General features: G+C 30.9%; 1 protein-coding gene across 5 annotated transcripts in view; it reads left to right on the top strand.

The window, feature by feature from the left end:
* Positions 1–25,127, top strand: part of LOC132943877 (inverted formin-2-like) — a 58,027-nt gene that overhangs the window by 17,983 nt on the left and 14,917 nt on the right. The window contains exon 1 of one of the 5 annotated variants that reach the window (XM_061013021.1): positions 16,009–16,405. The exons of 3 other annotated variants lie outside the window; for them this stretch is intronic. In XM_061013021.1, coding sequence (XP_060869004.1) covers positions 16,365–16,405 — 41 coding nt within the window. In that variant the 5' untranslated portion in view covers positions 16,009–16,364. Of the gene's footprint in view, positions 1–16,008; positions 16,415–25,127 lie in introns of those variants that run through there. One more of the 5 variants, XM_061013020.1, reaches the window with a different exon arrangement.

The raw sequence follows: 25,127 nt of genomic DNA, 5'->3' as shown, positions 1-25,127 counted from the left end.
TGGTTTTCATAATTTTTTTTACAAGCATGCTTACTGCAGTAAGAAGATCCAGTAAACTCGTAAGGAGAAATGTATGTTGCCAATTATCATGAATTTTAATAAAAATAACCAACTACATTTTTAAATATTTGATTTTATATAATTGAATGTTATTATGCCAATAATAATATTTTTTAGTATATAAGCATGCCGTTAATTGATTATTCTTTTATCAGTTTTACGACGAAAGTTAACTAGATCAACTTACCTTTTTATGCATTTTATAATATCACTTGTTTTAAACTTTAGAAAATTTTCATTTTACATTAATTTATATAAGAAAAATATAGAAATATATAAAAGTCACCTGCAGTTGAAAAGTATTAAGACATCAAACATGTATCAAGCTTACAGAATTTAAAATGTAGCTTGACGTAAACATAATATTATAATAATTTCATATTATTTTTATTTGTATAATTTATATTTATATACCTACCTATTTATTTATATTAGTAATTGGATTTCGGTCTACTACTGCACATAATGGTGATTGATTGGTTTAAATTTTGCATAAGTCTTATCGGAATTTTGAGTAATATTGTATGGTCAATATACCGTTTAGAGCGATGAGTCATAAGAATTACTTAATCTTAAGCTTAAATCTATGTACACGACGATGGTCTAAGTGGTAAAAGTTAAAGATTACTGCAACATCGTCGTGAATATACGTGTATTTGCTCATCAGATGTTTTTTGTTTAAAATATAATTTAATCACTAGGTATATAGTTACTCAATATTTCATAGATGGTAACCAGACCTAAAAAATGTTTAAACGAGTTAAACAAATATATATTTATTTATAATAGTATCTTCTTATAAAAATGTATACATTTAATGTCATGTATCGTAGTTCGTGAGATAACTTGAGTAAACAATGTTCCTAAATACAAAAAGCAATAACATCGATTTATCAAAAGGAGAAGGAATTAAAAAAAATTTATAAATTATTTATCATTACCTATCTACTGTTGAAGGAGAAATAATTTAGTAGTTGGAATTTAAACTTTAATCTTATACATTTTTAAGTTTGTTTGTACCTACAGTATAAGGCTATACCTACATTTTGTCATTTTGACAAATGGTTCTTCGAATCAATGTGCCAAGACGTCAAGTTACCGACGGCGACGTAAGTTTAATTCAATAAGTACAATATCATATCTGCGGGAGGTTCTTATTTTCTAAAAATCAATGAAAAGAAAAGAAAAGATTTAAATATAATATGCATAATTTTAAAACTTAAAATTTGAGCAAAGTAGTCATAATGTTTATACATTTACGTATACCTAATAAAATTATTAATAACTTAATAAAAATGATTTATTTAATGAAAAATTAGAATATTACAATAATAATAAATAATTTATGTTTCTTGATTTTATATCAGGCTATAAATTATTATGTATGGTATGTTTTTAGCCGCGTTTGTTTAAAATGTATAAGCTATAATAAATAGTAGAGTTTTAAGGTTGTATAGTAATGTTATCGTTTTAGTTGTACACATACTAAAAAATATTAATCTATAACAATTATAAATGTTAACTGTAAAAGGTTATAAAATATCCATTAGGATATACATTTTTCCATGACGTAAATTGGCTCGACGTAGGACGAATGTAATAGGTTTTCGTTTATAACCGTGTCGAATATGTAGTTCTCAACGCATAGATTATTGTTAAATGAGTTATTGCGCATACATACGAGCGTTAGTCGTATAATTTTAAAAATAAGTTCATTTCAATTTACGTATAAGAACGCAACATTGCGTATTGTTTATAACAGATAAATTCCCGCAGGTTCAAACCATGAAAACAGCCGACCAAATGTTCGTATTTAGAAAAGATCGATATTCGATTGGTATATCTTGGGAACCTACTACCTAGGTATTCTGAGTACTTGAAGGTTATAATCGAATTAATTTTTTACTTAAAAAAGAGCGATCAGCGGCTGTACGATACAATACAATTACACGTCATCCATTATTATATTTTTAATATAAAGTCATGTAATATGTTTAATGTTTATTTTATATTATTATAAAATCGCGTTTTTTTCGACGACTTCGATCGAGATGAATCTTTCGTGTAGATACCTATTACCGGATGTTCCAACAGTACGCGCGTGCGCCCAATATATTGTGTCGGTGTATCGTGTACACCGTAATATTGAACACGATTCACGTTTCGGGGGTTGGAGAACTATCATTGCGTTAATTTCCGGTCGTCCGTTGAAACACACACACATAATATTAAAAATAAATATTGACATATTGTATAATATAATATATATTATATATTGTGTACACTACGCATGGTAGCCGCCGATAATATAACAACTGCAGCGGTAATAATAATCATATCGTCATCGTACGAGTTGTCCGCCGCCCATTGTATTATAGGTATGCCCGACCAAAATCAGTGGCACGACCGACCTGCAAGCAATATTAAATACATAATATATGACATAATAATATCAATACGTATATAGGACATAGGTAAAGAATATAATATTATTACACATATAAGGTGAATCTTTTAAATGTAAATAATAATTTTTTCAAAAACGTTTTCGAAAATATATTTTATTACATAATATTAATTCATTAAAAACAACATTTTTAAAGTGGACTAATATTTGGTGGGTTACTTCTACACCACTCCTTTCAACTCAAATGAACTTAAAATACCTAGGTACTTATTACTTATAGACTATAGTAAATTAGTATTTCTAGTAATTTAAAATTAGATTTCTATTTATTACAATTTTTTAAGAAAATATTCTGCTTTGGAAGGAATATGAAACTAAAAATGTATGCCGTCATTCTAAAACGTGAAAATATTATACTTAACGAAATATTTTTTCAAAAATGTTGTTTGTAATGTCTTGAGATAGTTGAAATTATATAAAAATATATTAATACCCAAAACGTTAATACTATAGGGAAAATTGGTAAAATCCTTTAAAAGAATCACTTTATATAATTAATATCATAGCATCGTTCATTTATACCTATATATTATACTAGCTGCATAGCTGCATGCCTGCACTATTATAATCTACATAATTATAGTGTACATTTTTCAAAAACTAATCGCTTTACACAAAAACATCTCTAACACTGTTCAGATCTTTTGGTATGTAGCCAAAACTATTTTTTGCTACTGTTATGTTCGAGCTAATATATTTCTAACAATTAACTAATTAGTAATTATATACATAATCAGACATCAGTAGGTATATAATTATACTGAACGTAATAATTAATAATTCTTATACTAGGTATATAAAATATTATTGTATGTACCTACCTACATTATATTATATTCATTACTCGTACATAAAATGTGCGAATTTGTGTATCGTTTGCAGGCATTGAGGCGTATATAGGCAAAAATACAAACTATAATAATATATTATCATGTTGTTATTTGGGAAGTATACCTACGTGGCTACATAGATTAATACGATTTTTTATTGCGACCAACAGTAGAGTTATACACTTGTGCGTTTACCGCGGGCCACATGAACTTGACACCGCGATGTGCTTAACTCGATGACAACCCCCATGGCCCACCCCCTTCCACCATTCGTAAAAAAAGAAACTAGCTTTTCGATATATGTATAGACGTCGTCGAGTATTACATTTATAATATACTTATACATTATTATACATCGGCCCCATGACAATGTTCTCCGATGTACTCGTGTGGGTGGGTGGCCAATTATAGAGATCGTGACTGTCGATGTGAATAATATGGTCAAATATATAGGAACAAGCGGGATCGAATACAACAATATGACAATAAAATAATAATATAATATAATATTATTATACACTATTATTACAGAAATCATTGTGCAGCCATCACCATCGTATATATTCGTGAAAGAAGCACTCACTATAACATATAGCCCTCTGTTGGTTGTACAACACTGTCTAGTATAATATTGTATATACGGTGAGCCCCGTGTATTCAATGTATTTTCCAATCTAAGTACTTATTGTATTTACTAATTTTTGTTCTAATACTTTAATAATATATACCTATTATTATTAATGTGTTGTGATAAACTGACAAATGATAATAATATGATGATGGACCATGGACGTACAACCTGCAGACCCCCTACATTGCATTCGCCTACATAAATCTGTTATATCTATACCAGTAGCGTAACTGAAACTCGTCCAGAGGAAAAGGTGATAATAATTTTGACGGCCCCATATTAATCAACTACTTACTTGTATTTTTTTTTACAATTATATTATATTAATTTTTAGTTTATTTAATGCTAATTTGACAATTTTACTATTATCTATATAATTATTAAATGATACATACAATAATTATTTCTATACATAAAAAAGTCGAGGTCTAACTGTCTAATCCACCTATCGGTCACCCTAAAATACGCCACTCTTGTATATGTTACAAATATATGTAATATACTAAAACTATCATACAATTTATTACTACATAATATCCATAGCTGCAATTATAGATGCAGTGTACTCTGTTGACGTACCTTTATAAGACGATGAACATGAACATACCTACACAATGGTATATTTTATCATGGTAACAACATTATTGATAGTTAAAAATTTGACGATTTATATTGCTCCAGCTATACTAAGTTTTGTAAGTTCCTTGCACACCTGATTTTATTATTACATCCTAAATTCTTAAAATATATATCTATAAACTTCTATGGCGTGAATGCGTGATACTTATTTATAGTGGATCAGATAGATCATTTGGGGCGCATATCATAATATGGTTGGTGTGTAATGTGTTTACTATGATATAGGACAGGTCCTATGAAAATTCCGTTTGTATTAGTTCAAACTACATGTTTTCTAGTTAGCTGTATTATTTGTTGACGCCGATTTTGCTTTATGAGCGATTTATTATTCGATTACGGATACCGAAACCTATGGTTTCGAGAGGCGCTATTTAATGTATTTTGTTTTAATACTTTATGGGCAAATTAAAAGTAAATATATTTTTGTTGTATATTCTTGAGAATTAGTTTTTTTAATAATTTATTTATTATAAACATTCTGTTTTAACAGAGTTGATAAATTTAACATGAGAAGGTACTATCTGGCTATCTAGTACCTATATAGAAATGGTATATATTAAATTATCAACACATTATGAATAATATACCTACTTACCCAACATAAAAAAAAAAATAGTAAAACATTCTCTATAATATAGGGTCTATGTAACTCACTATATTGTTGACTTAAATATATTATACTCTATTCAGAATAAAAGTACACCAGTCGGCGGACAAAAACACGTCGAGTTTGCACATGTATCTAACATATTCTCACATGCCTCCACCAGTCTCCACCTAACCATCATTTATTTATCCGCGAACTGGTTGTACTCATATTCTGAATAGACTGAATAGAGTATTATAGTTTACTAAGGGAAGTCGGGCCATAGGCCGACCTTAACATGGACTTCGGCGCATGTGCTTGCAATATAGGTATGTAGAAAATATTATGTAGCCATGTAGGTAGTTGATGTTTATACATATTATTAAGACGAGGCCGAGTGACCTGAGTGGCTGAAGCGGTGTGAGTATTATATGAACTGTTTGTATGTACTCATACAGTACAGAGCCTGCTGGTAGTGCTGGAAAGTTAAAGGCGATTCCAGGTGTGCAGTGGCATAGGGGGTCCGCGACCTGTTGCAAAAATATTGGTCCATAGTTCATGTATTTATTAAATGATTCGGATTCATCAATATGCTTTAAATCGAACTGTCTCCGAGGCCTCTATAAGTAACATCCACATCAACCCTGTGTTTGTGCTTATAGGTACCAATACTCGAATTGGTTATATAACTCCTCTACTAATTTTTTTTTTGCGTACCCCAACTATTTTTTTACTTGGACGGAAAAACGACACAAACTAATGCCCGAAATAATTCTTATTAAAATGTGGAGTGGTCTAAAATTGTTGCCAATGATATATCTAATGAATTTTACATTTTTAATATTAGATATTTTTTTATCTTTTCAATGGTTTAAACTATCTAATACCTTTTGGTATTGATTGGGCTGTGTTAAATCATTTTGTACTCGGAACGCAGTTTTTTAATCGTTAGATTGAGCTCATCTACTTAACAATTCCAAATTCAAGCACTGATAGGTACTGCACAAAATATACTCACACATTGTACGACATAACATATATTATCAAGATGTTTACCTAATACCTAATATTAATTATAATCATAGTTGCATTTCACCAAGAGGACAGCATTTTATAACCGTTTGATTAGTATGTCCAAAATGTAGTATTATATAAACCTACTTAATTTATTATTATTGTCCACCAAAATGTAAATGTATAATATAATATACGGAATGATGCATTTAAATATGTCAACAGTCTACTTTATAATTTATATAAGCTGAGTAGTGTGGACCATAGTTTATCTCCGTGTGATTTTACTCAGCTCGTCTAAATATTTATGTTTTTGAATTAAGACATACATCTAAACAATCACTAGGTATGATAAAAACGTGTATTACTGTAAATACATTAGAATTTTAGAGTTTAAACTATAAAAGAGCAATATTTTTTTTTAAACCACTGAAATTAACTAATAAAATTAGTGTAGTCAGTTAAATGTATCATTCCGTATATACATGCACGTGTAAGCAATAATTTCGTTTGAATTGCGTTTATTGTTGTTTTTTTGTTATTCACTTGATTCCATTGTTTCAATTCAATTGATAATTACGTCGAATGTAAGTGTGTAAACTCCACAATTTATTATACGAGCAGGCGCAGCAGTAATATAAGTAACAACTACCCTTTTTTTCCGAGTCTATATATTATTTCATATTATATTATATTATTATTATGATAATATGCACTCGTCGAGTGTGCAACGTGGATATTTTTAATTACCTATGTTATTGTATTCACGCTATTTCGTTTGACAGTTTTTTTCAAATTCAACAAGTATACCCACTCACAAAGGCGAAACTGTATAATATGGTTGGGTGTTTGAGCTCTTCCCCCTACTCGCGAACATAAATTTCTTGCACCATTCTTCAACGATCGACTTACATAATTGTTTGTTTGTTTCAAAATGTAATCCACGAGTACCTAGGTACCTACCGAATATGTTTGTCTAACGTCTCGTCATGCCGACCCTCGTTATTGCAAATCGTTATGATATCGTTGTTAGTAGATATTCAATATTTACGTATGACTGTATGAATCGTATTTATTGTGACATATATAAATATGCAAATACTAAATGGTAAATAGCCATCGCAGATCGTGTTAACGAGGCGTATCTTATGTTTGCGTCTAGAATTTCGCGACTTTTCGTTTTCAATATCATCAAATTGCCCGTTTGGATTTTAACAAATTGATTTTCGTGTTCGGCAACCGGCAAGTATATTATGTTTTATTATACACGAATACCTCCTTCAATAATACCATATTGTTCTTGCCGATGGTATTACACCTACGTCGTCGTGCGGACTATACGCAATTATTATATTACCATCCGATATCCGAACGTCGTACTTGAGGCTTTATGGGTCTGCATAACTAAATAATATAAGTCTGCACTATACAGGTGTTTTTTAAATATTGAAACATTTACTACAAATAGTTGCAAGTCACTGCGCATATTTATGTATTATAATAAATCGCGTTGCGTCAATATACACCGTGCAAGACAAATAGCATAGCTATTCGAATACGTACACATAAGCGGATACTCGTTTGTGAATCACGAAATCCTGTCACATATCTCACATAATATTATTTATAATAATATTACAACGTGTAGGTACGAATTATACACACTACATATTATTACGTATAAGTAACTATCTCATATCTCAATAAAAAAAAACTTAATATTGAATACAGATACATATATAGTATATCACTACAGAAAAAAACATAATATGCAGATGCGACCAAAGACAATATTACATACTAATATAATATAACGATTGTGAGACTCCGTCTAGTTCTAATATTTTATCCTAATTCGTTCAGACTTAAGCACTATCATCAGCTCCCTAATTTTCTAATAAACAGTCCTTATTACACTCCTTGCTAAATGCACTATCGCTCCTTGATTATTATCCATAAACAAATATTAATCAACCATCATAACATACAATCACTAATTTAGATTATGACTATATTATTTCGTCTTAATTACTGTCTTGAAATGTACTATGCAACTATACCACTATAACTATAATATTATATTATAATATAATGCATCACGTCACTATATGTTATATTGTGATCGTCAAACCGTTATTAATTGTCGAAATAAATAATCTGCTAAATGTTCGATAAAAACAATTTTAAAATTCTACACATTAGCTGAAACCCACATTATTTCTCCAAATTATATTATTATGATTTCACAGTGCACACATTGAAACTAAGAGTGCATATTGTTTTAAGCGTACTCTAACAACAATTGTATAATAGTATATCATTAATTATTCACAATTTAGTAATACGTGTCTATTAACGTATTATATACTTATGTACTTAACTCAAGAGAAAACTAAAAACGAATTTCGGTATTGTTCAAACTGTATTATATTATATATAATATGTGACGTACTAACGTATATATAGCTATATAATATAACTGCAGCGACATAATTCGCGTTGATTTTTAGGGGTTGTGATAATGACGCAGAGCACAGAGGACTTGACCCTTTGGCCTCTCCCCTGCCATTAACCGTATTCAAATAACAATTTATATAAATTATATTAAATAAGTACCTATATTGAGGATAATAATATATTGTTAATATATATAAATGCATTTATTGCATCATAATTATTTTTAAATGTTAACATTTTATACATTTCAATCTATAACATAATATTTATAAAAAATTATTCTAATATACAGTATTTGACATTACTGAAGTGAAGTGTACGTCACCTTGTGCCTCTAATCTTGCCATATAGCTGGTTTGAAATACATTTATGTTTTCCGGTTTCGAAATAATCGAAAGACCGCGTAAGGCGTAAGAAGAAAATAATATGCTCTTTAAAAAATCGTGACATTCTTCCGAGTATATTAGTATAATATTATTCAAAACAATGGTCGTTTCTCGATCGTTATTAAAATGAAAAATATTCAATAATTATGTGATACGTAATAGTATAATGATCTCATGGTATAGGCTATTATATCTGAAAACTAAATGGAAAATAGCTTATTTGGCCGTAGACATGCCATAGTACAAAGTGAAGTGTTTAAATTGTAAACTTAGGCGCCAAAAAATCCACTTGTACGGCCCGCTTAAAAATAGGCTTTTAAAACGTATCTTTATTAATGGGATTTTTATCTTCAATTATAGGTTTTGGCGCCTCTGAAATAGAAACACACAGTCAATTACGTCCGTATGACAGGCGGCACATAATAATAATATAGTTCTAAAAGTTTCGCGTCTCGTAATAAAAAAATAAAACCCGTACGTATATTATAAACGCGTTACTATCGTTTCAAATTTCGATAACGCATAGCATAGCGCCTAAACCCATTACAAACTATTTATGGCAATAAAATATTATATTGTAATTATAAATAATAAACACGTCTAGCCGATTTTAGTTTAGACGCATATTAAATATGTAATATGTAGAGTTTAAGGTCTGAAATATTTCATAAAACCTTGAACTATATTGAATTTTTTTTGTAATTGATTCACTTGTTTTTTTATAATATAGTTTGGAAATAACAGTAGCTAATACCCAGTTCGTATGGATACTATAGAACGATACATATTTTTCGGTATCAATTTTCGATATTGCCTCTCTGCAGTTTAGTTCCAGGTGATGGTAGACGCTCAACCAGACAAGTTGTAACAAATTAATATATAGGTAGTATCCTAGTCGTTAGTTAAGTATTTTAGTGGGTTAATTTATACTTGTTGATGTACATTAATAACAATAATAATAATAATAATAATAAAAACAACAATAGGTTTCAAAATGTTATATATTTTCTTGAACTTTTAAAAGCTCTATATTTTATACATATAGATATACGCGTATGATCTCGATAGTTCGACGGTATTGGAGTGCGCAAAAATCGATTAGAAGGCCCAATGATTAATATAATATCAACGACGAGTTTCTTTCAGTCGTAATATTATATTATATTATGTTATTTTACGACACTATATAATATTTATATTATAATTGTATAATGTTCAATTCTCGGCGTGCGCATATTATATGTATAGCATTGTTACAATACATATACACATTATTATAATATCCTTTCGGCGGCGTTGAGGGCGAACCCCGTTGTATGTATGTATAATGAATAATGATATTATCATTATTGTTGTTGTTATTGTAATATTGTGAGTTGTGACTATATATTGTTATATGTTGGTACTTGGTTCCGCAGTTCGTTTTTAAAACGCGTTAAAACGTAAAAATCTAATTTATTCCACTTCCGTTTTCGAACAAATACTATATACGCGTGCTCGTAATGTTCAAACACGTATGATATACAATCGGAGTGCATTTTAAATGCTGTCCCGTTTTACGCGTTAGTATAATAGTAGAATATACATATAATATAATATAATATAGGTTTCCATGAGTTGTTGCCACAGCTGCAGCCTGCCGCGCTACCGTATAGTGTTTTCATCGATTATAAAATTGAAAAAAAACACGACCGGTTACGGTAGTAAAATCAAACGGGATTCAGGAGCTCGGGAAAGAGTTACATAATATACCCTTTGAATTACAACAATCTTCGCGACTAATTAAACACACACACACACACAAACAAACGAACAGATACATCTATACAATATATATGATATATTTTGTATACTTTATACTCTATTCTAGAATTATATATACTCTGCTATAGAGTTGTTGGATAGTAAAAACACGCGTGGTGGGCCCTGATGATTTACGAGACGGAAGAAAAACACCAGATAAATTACTATAACTATGTTTTAAATATTGAACGAAACGACGACGTAGGTCGTGGCGGTACACGGCCGTAATTGCTGTGTATGCGCAATGTTGTCCCCAAAAATAAATCATGGTTGGGGGCTAAATTTATTAATTTTTTGACTTGAATAATGTTTTTTCGCTTTGCTCGATAAACTTCAGCCAGTAACTATGTTATTACTATGTATAATTATTAATTATACAACCATATATAATAATGATTTCTCGCTTCCCTATTGTGTCGTCCAATCGTGTGAAATAACCCGGTTTTTGTCATATACCCGAATCCCACGGGTGGTGACAGAATACAAAACATGCGTTACTCAGTTACACTCTGTTACATAAAAAAAAATATTTTTGCTTTTTTGTAAGTTCTTCTTGCAATCTTGCTACTATTTCGTGTTTCATTATACTAAAAATATATAGATGAATTCGATTTGAGATCAAGGTCCTACACAAATAATATTATTATACATAGGTAATATAATAAGTGGGACGTTTTGATGTTTTATTTAATCATCAATTCATGACTGGATTGTATCTAGACGTAGATATTAGTTTAACAAATGTATATCAACGCCTCCACTGTTTTAATTTTAAAAATACCATTATTATAGATATAATTATTTGCTACAAACTACAATTTATCAATTATTAAAATCAAAAAAAAGGATTAAAATTATTTTATAATCCGACCGATTCGAACTTCATGGAATTTATCCATTTTGTCTGCAGCAGTAATATAAATTGTTAAAAATACTGAAAGGGTTGTAATATCCATCCATTCCTTTACTCCTTTTGGCAATACATTACAATAATATTAGACACTAATATCGACACGATCCTTCGAAATCCACCGATTAAAACACTACATAGATACTCTACACGAATGACAGATATAGCGTCCGCTCGCGTAGCTTCACAAGTATTATAATATACAATGCCTACTTATTATACACTTATATATAGTTATATATTTATAACTCACAAAATATTTAATAATAACAACATGCGTGTGCGTATGGTTTCGTCGAACCTTTTATTCATATTTCATCATTCACAAGCGATGATCTTCGTTTTTTGACATTTTTGTATCAGTCGAAACACCACAGTCGGGGGTGTGGGGCTTGAAACATGTGCGATCCATATGCGTGCTGCACCGGCGACCGGAGGGGGCGGATATCCACCCCCGTCGTCAACGACAGCTAGCTGTTATGTGTGCACTGTAATCACGTGAACTTCAACAGACACGTCAACATCATCTAATGCATCATTTATTATTGTAAAATTTAAAAATACCGCGTTTTCAGAAATAATAATGAATGAACGGAAAAATGTCGACGACAAACGAAATTGTCTATATATATAGTAACTTTGACAGTTGCCTCTATATATGTCTTTCTCATACACACACACACCAACACCATTCCTCTCTCTATCTCTTTATAATAATAATAATGTGTATACTCCGACCAAAATTATATTTTACTCCAAACGACCGTGTCCGTGTGAAGTGTTCAAGAATGTGTTGTACACCTAAATTGAAATGGTTCATATAACTTCATAGGGATCGGAATTCTATGCGTTATCGCATACTTTCTGTAAATATATTTTGTACAATAATTAATAAATATCAGTGTGTTAAACTCGAATCAAGACCTACTAATATTATCGTCAACTTAATTTTATTTTGCATATTTATAGATATTCTAGTAACTTAAGGACATTAGAAGTAAGACATTGTAATTATTGCAGGTATACTTGGCTATTTTAGTATTTAAATGTACAAATTTTGTCTTAAAATTATTATTACATGTATTTATGTATTTATGGAATTGGATGCTTTTCGTAAAAATGAATGCAACAAATATATTATAAAATTAAATAACAACACTAAAAAATATATTTTTTATCAAAACTAATGGTTTCTTTATGGTGGAATTAAAATTGCAGATATCTATATCGTGTATACTTTTTATATTCACTAAAATCGTAGTGACATTCCTGATTATTTTAAGTACAAATAATACGGGTGGTTACTGCGGTTAGCACTCTGCATATTATAAACGCTCGTCGGCTCCTATCGCGACGACACGGAAGCGGTCCGGTTTTTTCTCACCGTGATCGCCGGGTGTCCAACCTTTTTAAAAGTTTATAGTACTTAACTAGTAACTACCTACCAAATGGAAATTTCAAATTGTCAGAAACAATAATACGCCTCAAAACGGCATTTTCGAAAATGTTTTTCGTAAAAACGTCAAGTTAAAATGGTTTTTTTTTTCTTGTATTTCCATATATTAATGGCGCATAAATGCACTAGTCAACACGTTTTAAGTGCATAATGCATATTAATATATTACATTATAATTCCGGACTCTGGACTCACGAATAAGGCTGAAAATTATAGTAAAAATTAAAAGATATTCAAAATAGCAAGAATAACTCATATTATAGAAAATCTCGATGGTTTTATTCATCTTATACTTAAAAACATATTACCTATACATATATAAGTACAAGACTAAAAGAAATGAAACATAATATATGAAAAACAATATTAGACGCGGCGTATACGTCATAATAATTACCAAGCCCGTAAAATACCTTTTGAAATCGATAGTAATATACAACAACATAAGTTGCTACGGGAATTGATAAAATTACTTGTATACGATTAAAAAAAAATACCGTAAAATAATAGTTTCAAAATCCATCTTATTATTACTACGAGTGAAAAAAACGTCATTCACAATAAATTTCATACAGCCTTGCCCGCTGACATTTATTCATAATATTTTATTATGCTGTAGTTTTGGACTAGGTTAATCACGCCGTACGGATTCTTCGTATAATAATAACCTATATATTATAGGCGTTACACTATATCGGTGTTCATCTTGTTATTATTTTCGTTTACGTAACAATATTATTATATTCTCGTGCCAACTCGCACACTGCACTACCGCAGTACAACTGTAGCGACATACATTAATATTATTATCTTGCACCTGTTGCTGTATAGTAATCGGGACGCGGATCGCGGGGGACGTCGATAATGATACGAGTACCCGTGATAATAATAATAATTTATTGTCATATTTTACCGTTTTGATAACGTGAATGTTTTTTTTTTCCATAATCGCGCGACTACTTTCCCCGTATATTACTAAGTTGTAGGTAAAACGATCACGTTAGGTGTTTTGAAATAAAACTGATTAACTACTGCAGAGTTGTGTTCGTTTTAGGTATAGTAATATGCATACCTATATGCGGCTATATACTTAAAATAAGTTATTATACGTTTCTAGAGTTTTTCATCTTACACGTCATAATCTCGGACAATCGACAACTAATCCGGTAAATTTCATTTTTTTTCCAATGAACCTATTATACGAGCGTATACCTCACAGTTTTGGGTTTTCATCAATCCTTGAGCTGATTAAACAGAATTCACTATCTATATTGACTATATTCTATATACGATACAGCCTCGATTGATTTTTAATCAATTTCCTAAAAAAATGGTAATTAACTCGTAATTTATACCTACACGTCGTAGAATATTGTTAACCAATTTAAATGATATCATAATAATAATTATAACTGTGGAGGTCTATAATTGTATTATACTCTCTGCTAATCTGTACCTTTAAGCATTATTACCTATACATACTATTAATGTGCTATTAGTCATATTATATAATAGCATAATATTTAATTATGCACACGCTCTATGCATTTCCTACGGAATTATCAGAATTGTATTTGAGTAGGAAAAACACGTCAACTGTATATATATATTATATATTGATATAAGTCGATAGCCATAGTCCATACATGCAAAATATTTTATTGGCGTTGTTATCAATTATTTAATTATCTCACGATAGCGGCATATTTATTATATTTTCGGGGTATTTATAGTATTAACAGTATGATTATGTAAAATGTAAATTTAACTTAAATCAAATAAATAATTACAGACGCACATTTTATTATTATATACTATTATTCATACTGTAAATAATATAACTACGTTATACGTTACATTTTTGTATTACCTATTAAATGTATTTATTTAAATCATTTGGACGCTGAAGTGTCTAAAGTGTCTAAAGTGTCTATACACTTGTGACATTTTTGAACCTCAGAATCACTGATGATAAACGCGATTAATACTATGATAGTATAATATAATATTATATTAGTATTTTACGAGTACGCATTTTATTAAATCATAATGTAAGCACATTTTTCATAAAGACTGAGATCGATTATTATTATTTTATTCCTCTCACAAAAGGAATTTTGTTAAAGAATGTTCGCCATTATAGTAAATTTAATTGTAGTGAACCTTAATTTTTTTTACTATTGTTACTAATGTTATATACTTATTTTAATAGTTTTGGTAAAGTTAAAACAAATACTATAAAACATACGTTTGTTTTGTCTCGGATTTTATAAACAAAAAAAAAAATCAATATTTAAGAATTTAATATGCGTCTTAGGTATTTTAATTTGCTGTTATTATCGTGTTTAAAACGTATCTCGCCATTTTAAAATATAATTTATTTTAAAATACTGCTAAGTTCAAATGAATCCAAACACGAAATTATTTATAATTTTTAAGAATTCCAACTGCATCTCAAAACATATCATAGAAAAAAAATTACAAAGTCATTAAAAAAAAAAAACCGAGCAATGCGTAAATAACGATCGAAACCCTATAATACTTTTGTACAATAATTATTATATTATTAATATACTGTTTGATCTAATAACATAATATTATATATTATATAATGTATGATATGTATAACTCAATAATAATAATAAAAAAACGTATAAACATTTGTTCTAAGATAATTTAACGCTGACTAAAACCAACAATCATATTGTAACTGTTAGGAAGGGGTGGGAGTCAATCTTGGCTGATGTACACAAACCGAACCATGTGTGTGAACGAGTTTTAAAATCGTCGTGTACCTCGCGTAGACAAGTCTTCCGCGCGCTCCGCACAAAATTCAATATTATTATAATATACACTCGTTTAATTGATTTAATATATCGTATTATTATATTGGCCTTTTAGTATAATAATTGTTGTTAACTATATTTTATTTCGGTGTGTGTACGTTTTAATTTTTATTAAAAATACCTTATTATAACTTATTGTATTACACATCATTATTATTAATTTTTTTTTTTCAAAAACCGCACTTTTTCGATAATAATATTCCGCCTCTCGATGATTATTATTATCATTCGTTTGAATTTGAATTCGATAAAACATGTCGTGTGATTCACACCGGGAAAATGATTGAACCGAACATGGAAAATTGCAAGCTGCAAAAATGGCAAGACAAGTAATATAATCATTATAGATAGATAGATAGGCAGATAGAATGGATAGATAGTTCATAATAGTATATAGCGTGCATAGCGTGCATAGCGTGTACGCAGACAAATTACATTGTAATGAATAAATGTACAAAATCGTCAAAATCATTTTGAGCTTTAATAATATTGTGAGGTGTCATATTATTATGGAAAAATATAATTCTATATTGTCATATTATGAGATTTCCCAAACCGAACGATTTCGTGCAAGCTTATTATCAAACGTAGGGTACATTAAACGATAGCGTCAACAACAATAATAATTGAACAATATTTTTATTAAAATAGAAAATGTACTATCTCTATTCATATTTACAATAAGCAAATGTGATGTGCAATAGAAGAATGTGGTGACGCGAAAGAATGGAGCGTCCAATGGCACTACTTCGAGTTTTCAAATTCGAGGGGAGGTGGTTAACATTTTTTTAAAAATAAAATTTAATAATAATATGATGTCACGGGTTCAATTCTAGTACAATTTGTATCGTAGTTCTTGAGTTAAAATCTCACATCGTTTTTATAAATCATAGTTTGACCGATTATTTCTAACACGAAATATTATTATTAATAAGTTTGGATATAGAATTTTACACTTTTACAGTCACCAAATACAATCGACTGTTAGCAATTTGACATATTTTATACGATTTTTAAAACTATGTAATAGGCATAATTTACATTTTCGTACTATATTTTTTTGTTATTTTATTGAAAACTTAAAATGGAAAAATGTTCAATGACATAATTTACAAACAATGCGCGACGGTTGGTAGTAATATTAATTTTACATATTTTCTTAAACATTTTTTAAAACCATTATCTGTATCTGAATTATTAAAAACTTCGACACAAAAATTGTCCACTTCAATGTCATAGTTATTATACTATTTACTAAATTATTGTTTATGTATATACATTTTGTGGTCTTCCCGCGATGCCTGCCTAGTGCATTATTATTATCATACAGCGCGTAATTAATTTCTACTTCATCGTCATCATTACTGCATTAATTTCACCATTATAATATCTTGCTCGAGCCCTTGTTCTATTAGGACGACGATAGTGTCATAATAATAACAAATTCAGGACAATGACGCGAGCGCGTTGTTCTAAAAGAATTCTGTAAACAATTAAAAAATGTAATATATTGTATTCAAACGAAAAATCAGATTACAGGTGGTTATACCTACTTTGCTCTATGCACATGTATAATGTATTAATTATTATGCCACTAGACATGGCAGATAGTTAATAATATTATATTATAATATTACATTATTCGTGTTATACGTAACGAAATTGTTAAGGTCTGATTATCTTCTATTAGGTATGCGCACCTAACCTATTTGGTAGCAATACAGTAAAAATTATAATATTAGGTTTGGGAATTATGGAAATAAAAATTAATTATAATATATTAATAATTACCTACTATAACTACCTACCGCAGTTGTCTGGCGTGTTATCAATTTCTTATATCATATTTTTGTCACCGTGAATACATTTTAGTTAATATTTCAACCACGAGATAAGCAGAAAGATAAATTATCATTAAAAACAGTTATAAATATCGCTAGGTATACCTATAATATAACCACTTAATATATTAATTGCAGTAACCTACCATGCACTGTAATACATACAGGACTCAGATTTAACAGTGATAAACAAATTATCATATTTTAATAATGTTGTTAAAAAATAAATAGATTAGTTTCGGTAGATGACAATAGCAGTATACTTTTATGGTATATGCATTATATTTTATAAAAACGTACGCATTGTATTTTTGTATAGAACAGTACGGCGTCAGTACCTATAGCATATAAGTATTTGTATCCCTTCAAAGCTTGTTTTCATTTTTCACCACTCATTTTTGACTGGAAAGCCGTCCCTCAAATATTCTTGTTTTACCCGTGATGAGAAATCACCGCAGTCTTAGATCGGAAATAATTTGTACCTTATATAAAAATAATTACCGTGTACACATTTACACTCGTTCATATAATACCTAATTTTGTTCGCCAAACAAATAATGCTGACATGCTTAAATAAAAAAAACTGTACTTTACTTAATTGTTTTCTTTTATAACTGAAATATGTATTTCAGTTTATATGAAAATAACCTTAAGGTTTAAAAAAAAATAAAAGTTTAGATATATTATTATATGGTGAATAAATTGTTTGGGTGGCGTTCAAATGATTGTATAAATGTGTAATGTGTTAATAATTTTATGTGAAGGACAAAATGCTTGTCAAATACTGTGCGATTCCTTGGAATGCGAATATGGTAAAATAAACATTTTTAGGCGAGCATTGCCGGTCAGACATGGTGTAGGTAATTACCATGATGAAAAATGAAAACGGTGAAGAAACAAATAATAATATAATATAGGTACCTACTATAGTTACAAACTTACAACTCTCGACAATAGATAGTTAAAGTCTCGCTATCTCGTTTAAAACGTGTTGAAACAGTGCAATATGGTTTTCGGAAAAAATTACATTGAACACAAATTTGAAATTATGCATATATTGTATTTGAACTGATCTCGATAGTAATAAGTAGGTAGGTTATAAATTATGCAGTAAACAACTACTATGCACGCGGAGATAAAAAAAAATAAATACGTCGTTGTAAAAGTGACTTAAATATTTATACGCACAAATGAGGTGGGTTTATAGGGGGGTATGGGTGCTCCTTAATGAGAACGTCTACTAAATTCTGTATAGAAAGTCGCGTGTATACTGCAGCTGAAGTGCAATGCGGTATTTGACATAATATAATACACAATATTTTAATACCGTCGCGTTTCTGAAAGCACTAAATATCTACACGTAAATATATTAATATTATGTTTGACCAATGGCGTTTTGTATGACTAAAATAATAATAATAATAATATATTCGGTCGTTGTATTTTCGTAATTTTTATTATCATCGCATTTTTATTATTATCATATAATATTTTATCGATGACTGATGAGTTTGGGTACATAATAGAAAGTGATGGTCGATGAACTCTGGGAATATTTCTTGAGAAATCTAGTTATTCAAATTCTTTTTACGAGTTAATTTACTACGATTTTAACTTGCTACAGGTGCAATATAATAATATGCGCGCGCGTGCAGTGCAGTGTTTAAGTCTTCGGTGCAAATAAATCCTAATTAATCGCGGTCTAGGCGTTTCCCCCCAGCACACACACGCGCGTATTTGATATTATGTAGGTAGGTATACTATATTATTATATTATTACATCGTGTTGGCTACCGTATGTAACGCTTTGGATTTCGTTAACGACATATTATTATAATAACAATAATATATTGGTACATTAGTTTTTTTTTTTTTTTTTTTTATTCAAACCTCTCGAGCCGATCGGCTGCCGAACGGGCGCCTGCCCGAACGTCGTCGTATACAATATATACATAATAATATACACATCGGAAAAACAGCCTTATATTGACGTCGTGCGCACAGGAGTGGCCGGAAGTCGTGAGGGCAGACGCACATGCGAACGCTTTGTATATATTGTATGTATACACATAATGGTAATATTATATGTGTAACTATCCCGGGATTTATGACCCACAAACCGTAACACAAAGGGGGCACCCGCGTCCGACGGAACAAGAACCGCATTCACGGGCGCGAGGATAATAATATAACTATCGTCATCATATTATTATTACTATTATTATATTTTATTATATTATTGTGTCAGTTCTATCGGTTACACCCTGTATAAAGGTACTTGTTGTTGCTGTTGTACCCGAATATTTAAAACGAAAATCGCACTGATATGGCGCTGGGGGTTCGACGCGGCGACTGTCCAGTTCGATGTGTACAGGCCTAATATAATAATATACAGAATGATCAATTTGCACGGTCGAGTTCATTTTTCGAGTCAACTTTTGTAGGTGTCGAAATATGTTTATAGTATACATACGATTACGTATAGGTGGTTTGAAGTATTTACACATAAACTTCATATTTACGAACTAATATATATTTTTTTACTAATTGTACCGAACATCGTGATATGTTGGGTGTTTTTAATTTTGTTTTAACGATAACCTATGCATTTTTAATATTCAACGCCCTCCGAAGAATAATCGTTTTAGGAAACTTTTGATGTATACAATTTTGAATAGGTACCGAATAAATATTTATTTATTTGTTAATTAATAATAACATTCATAAAGTTTAGTCGTGAGTGGAGAAATATGGCAGAGTACACCCGCAGCAGTTTACGGTCCGCCGTACTCGCGTATACAATTAAGATTGTATATTTTAAACGCGATAATCTACTTAGAGAATGAGTAATGTAGACACCAGCCGGTTAAATGGACCACTCCGTATCGTCACTCCGGGCCGGTTTGAAAAGTCGGCCAAACTGTGGCACATATTATATTATATTATTATACTTTTTCCGTGTTATACTTATCATAACGTAGGTATATAAATGACGCGTAGGTTCCTCCTTCTACAATACCTGTATGGTAGATCTGCGCCCGAAAGTCCTCCGGAGTAACGCGCTGCAGTTCAGGAAACGACCCGATCCGCGACAACAACGACAGCAGTACCTATATAATAATAATAATATTAATAATATAATACCGAGAACACAGCAGTATAATAATGTGATATTATAATAACTCGATTATATTGTTGTTTTCACCCCGGAGCGGATCGACATTTTTTCTGCGGTAGGTAGGAGCCGTCTACTATCATATTATAATTACACGCCCGTGTAGTACATATTATAATATAGTCATTGTCCCCGCGTGAAATATATATACACATATTATACACTATATATATTGTTATCATCGCAATACGCGTATACCATGTTGTATATATATATATGACGTCACGACGACCGCGACGACAACAGATTCGTCTCCGGAGGTTATCATCCGCGACGCGATCGTTGTGTTGTGTTGTTTTTTAGCGGCGTGCGCACTATATATTCTATGGGTACACGGTGCACCATGATCCACGATATCTACCCGCCTTACTCGCCTCACTACTTGCCCACCCATACTTACCTATACCCACTCAAACCTTGTACCTGCGTCGATAACGGTAAACGCGTACGAGTTTTGGACTAGGATAGGTGCGCGCTCGAGCCCGAGGGTGATATTATAATATGACAATAAGTCTGCGGTTTTGTGTATTATAATATTATAATATAGTGCTAAAAAGCCTCGGAAAGATACGATTTTTTTTCAATTCCATCAATTCGTAGGTATACAGCGAGAGGTGACTATGAACTACGCGACCGAGTCGAACAATACTCGTATAATGTAATATTATTATTACGACGACGGCGGCGGGCTAGATGCGCAGCGAATGTTATTATATTATATTTACGCAGTATGTAAAATATAATAACTAATAATACATATACGTATAGGTATATCGTTATTTTTTTTCCACTCATCGAACATATTATATACAATATAAGTACCTGAATAAAATACCGTAACACGTTAACAGTACAGTATTGGTTAGGTATAGATTGGTTATAGTGACAGGGTGTTTTTTCAGAATAATTAAGTATCTAATTAATTCGGACAATTTTTGATTTTGTAAGAAATTAAATAATCTCGTGTAAGTATACTATAATATTATATTCCGTGATATTATTTTATTTCTAAACTATTAATTTATTTCCATCACAATGATAGTATTATTTCAGAAATTCTTATTTCAAAGCTTCGTATTCTCGAATAGAATAGTTTTCTCTAATCACGTATACGAATATTTTCAGAAAAAAACCCATTATGGCTGAAAGCGCACAGTGGTCGAGAAAATAATACTCTTCACGGTCGTCTCCACGTGTATATTTGCTAGTTGTTAGCATAATAATATATTTTTATACAATTTTGCAAAACGCTATATATAATATTGCAAGTTATAACATATAGGTATAGACATTATCTCACGATAAATTGCAATCTTATAAATATTTTTTTCTAGTGCCCAGTGTACGGTATGGACAAGATGTCATCACATTTGTTTTTGGATTACACATTATTTTACCCCTCATCTTATTTTCCAAAATAACACTACCCATTCCGAAAATTTGTAATTTTAAATTATAATAATAATATTACGTATTTTTTCATGAAAACAATATACTACAGACCACAATAATATAAAACCATACGATCGTCATGTTCATTGTGTATGGTAAACAAAAAATAAACACCCGTAAATGTGTTTTATTAAAATCGAATAGGAGGGACACACACTACACGCATGGTATAGTTGTGTATGGCGTTGACATCCCTTCACATTCGATTTGGACCACTTCGACCAATGCGCATCTGTGCGAGCCCCTCCTGAAAAACCATCTCGGTGGCGTGCGCACGATCGTAGTTTTCATTTTGGGAATAATAGAACTTTAATACACACACACTACGTCTGCACATAATATTATTGTAGAGGTTTCACTACATGTCCATGTACACATTTATAACTATCTGCAGGTGAACACACGTAGTTAAAAGCAGTGATGCGAGCGCCACATAGCACGGTGAACCTGGAACACTATTTTTAGTGCGTCCGTCGTCCTAACAAGCCAAAATATTCGGTGCCGGCGACGTTTCTAATTTTGTTCCATAATTCTTATATACGCGCGACAACATTGCCGGGACTCCTTTTCCCAGAATTCCTCTCCAGCGGCGGTGGTGGCGTCGCGCACCTCTCTCGCTCCCTCTATCCCTCTCTCTCTCTCACTCTCTCTCTGTCCCCCTCACCCCCTCTCACTATCACTCCCTTGGTATGTTACACGACGATATTACGATATATAGGCGAATATATATTTATAAACTCACCTATGCGCGCGTGTGTATATCGTTTATAATATAAATAAAATATATAATATCATTACTATCACACCGCCTGCGCGACACGGCGAACCGTTTAGTGCTCGTTTCGCGTGATAATAATAATAATAATAATAATTATTATATTATCATCGTCACGAATAATTATTGTCTACACACGTGCGTATGACATTATAGGCACGTAAATGTGTAATAGTAATATCATATTATTATTATAATATTATATCGTGGGCAATCATGGCCATTAATATGCGTGCGAGTAGTATTAATACAAATGTAATAATAATAATAATATACAACTGGTATTCCGCCGCCCGGTCAGATAAAATTATTAAGTTTACGCACAAACACACACTCGCACTATCCGATTTGCTGTCGTCCGTGTGTCGTCCGCGACGAGGGCTGAACCATCTGTGCGCCGGTCGCATACTTGGCTTCGGTCAGGAATTCGTTCAGTTTCCGCTCGTTTTCAATTGGCCGATGTGTATTTTCGTTACTAAATTATACTAATATAATAATAATAATAATAATAATATGAAGTTACGCGTAAGTAGGTATACCCGTTTTACACGGTGCGTAAATGACCTAAATAATATTATTATCTTTTCGCGGTTTTTTTTTCTTCGATATTTTCCATCATGGCTAAGAGAGGTAGCGGTCGCAGGAAGAGACGACGAAAAAAATGCGCGTCCGTATTTTCGGATATTTTAATAATAATTTAAAAATTCCTTCGACGCGAAATTGCCGCGACGCTAACGCCATTATTTCGCGAATCGACCAACGATTCACTTACAGACTTGTAATAATAAAATGCATGATTTATATAGTGAAAATCGAATTGATTAAATCAAAATTCTATTTGATTTGCTGGAGAACGATGAAAATTATTTTTTCATGTTATTAACATTTTTGAATAGTGCAACAGTTATACATTAAAATTCGTTTGAACCTTTAGTATTTTTTTCAAACTTCAGCTTAGGGTAGTACGATTTCAAAAAGCTGGTTTTTTTCTTGAGATGTGAACATTATTCACTTAGTATTTAGGTACTTTATATTATTATACTACGTATGGTTTTCGAATGTTAAACGTAGTGTCACGTGCCTGCATGACGAAAACCACGGTTTGTACACCAAATGTCCAAATTCCTATTTGTAATGTTATAACCATTAGAATTTATAGTTATTATGTTTTGTGGAGTTTAGTAGGTATGCAACGAATTACAAAAATATGTTTATTTATTAATATTTAATATCAAAACAATAATTACTTTTTGTTGCACGTTTTACTTTCCAGTAATTCAAAGTGCATCACAATAATAGTATTATGTTGCTCGTGTATATAATATTTTATTATATATATACTGTTAATGTTCTTTCGTTTTAATATTTCTGTCTTATAACATTTAAGGATATTATATAATATAACGCTGGGGTAGGGGTAGGTTACATTAATATTTGTACCAGGGACTGGAACTGAACCGAAACTAACTTATTCTGGAACCCAAAAACCCTTAAAATATTGGGAACCGGAACCAAATTTTAATATTTTCAAATAACCGAAACCGAAACCGGAACCCATATTCTTAAATAAACAAAAATTTGGTTTTGCACCGATTATTTTGTGTTTACCTCCATTGCCTGTACTCAATTTATTGTCTATCAGAAGTGTAGAAGTATTTTGATAAACTGTGATAGTTTTTTTTAGAGTTGTAAAATGTGGAACCGTAACCATAACCCTTAAATTAAATTTCAAAAAACCTGACCTGGAACCAAAACTCCATAATAAAAATAATTAAGTACCGGTACCGGAACCGGAACCG

Source organism: Metopolophium dirhodum, chromosome 4 (assembly GCF_019925205.1).
Source record: "Metopolophium dirhodum isolate CAU chromosome 4, ASM1992520v1, whole genome shotgun sequence".
NCBI classification, from domain to species: Eukaryota; Metazoa; Arthropoda; class Insecta; order Hemiptera; family Aphididae; genus Metopolophium; species Metopolophium dirhodum.
This window is presented reverse-complemented; position numbering and strand designations above follow the sequence as displayed.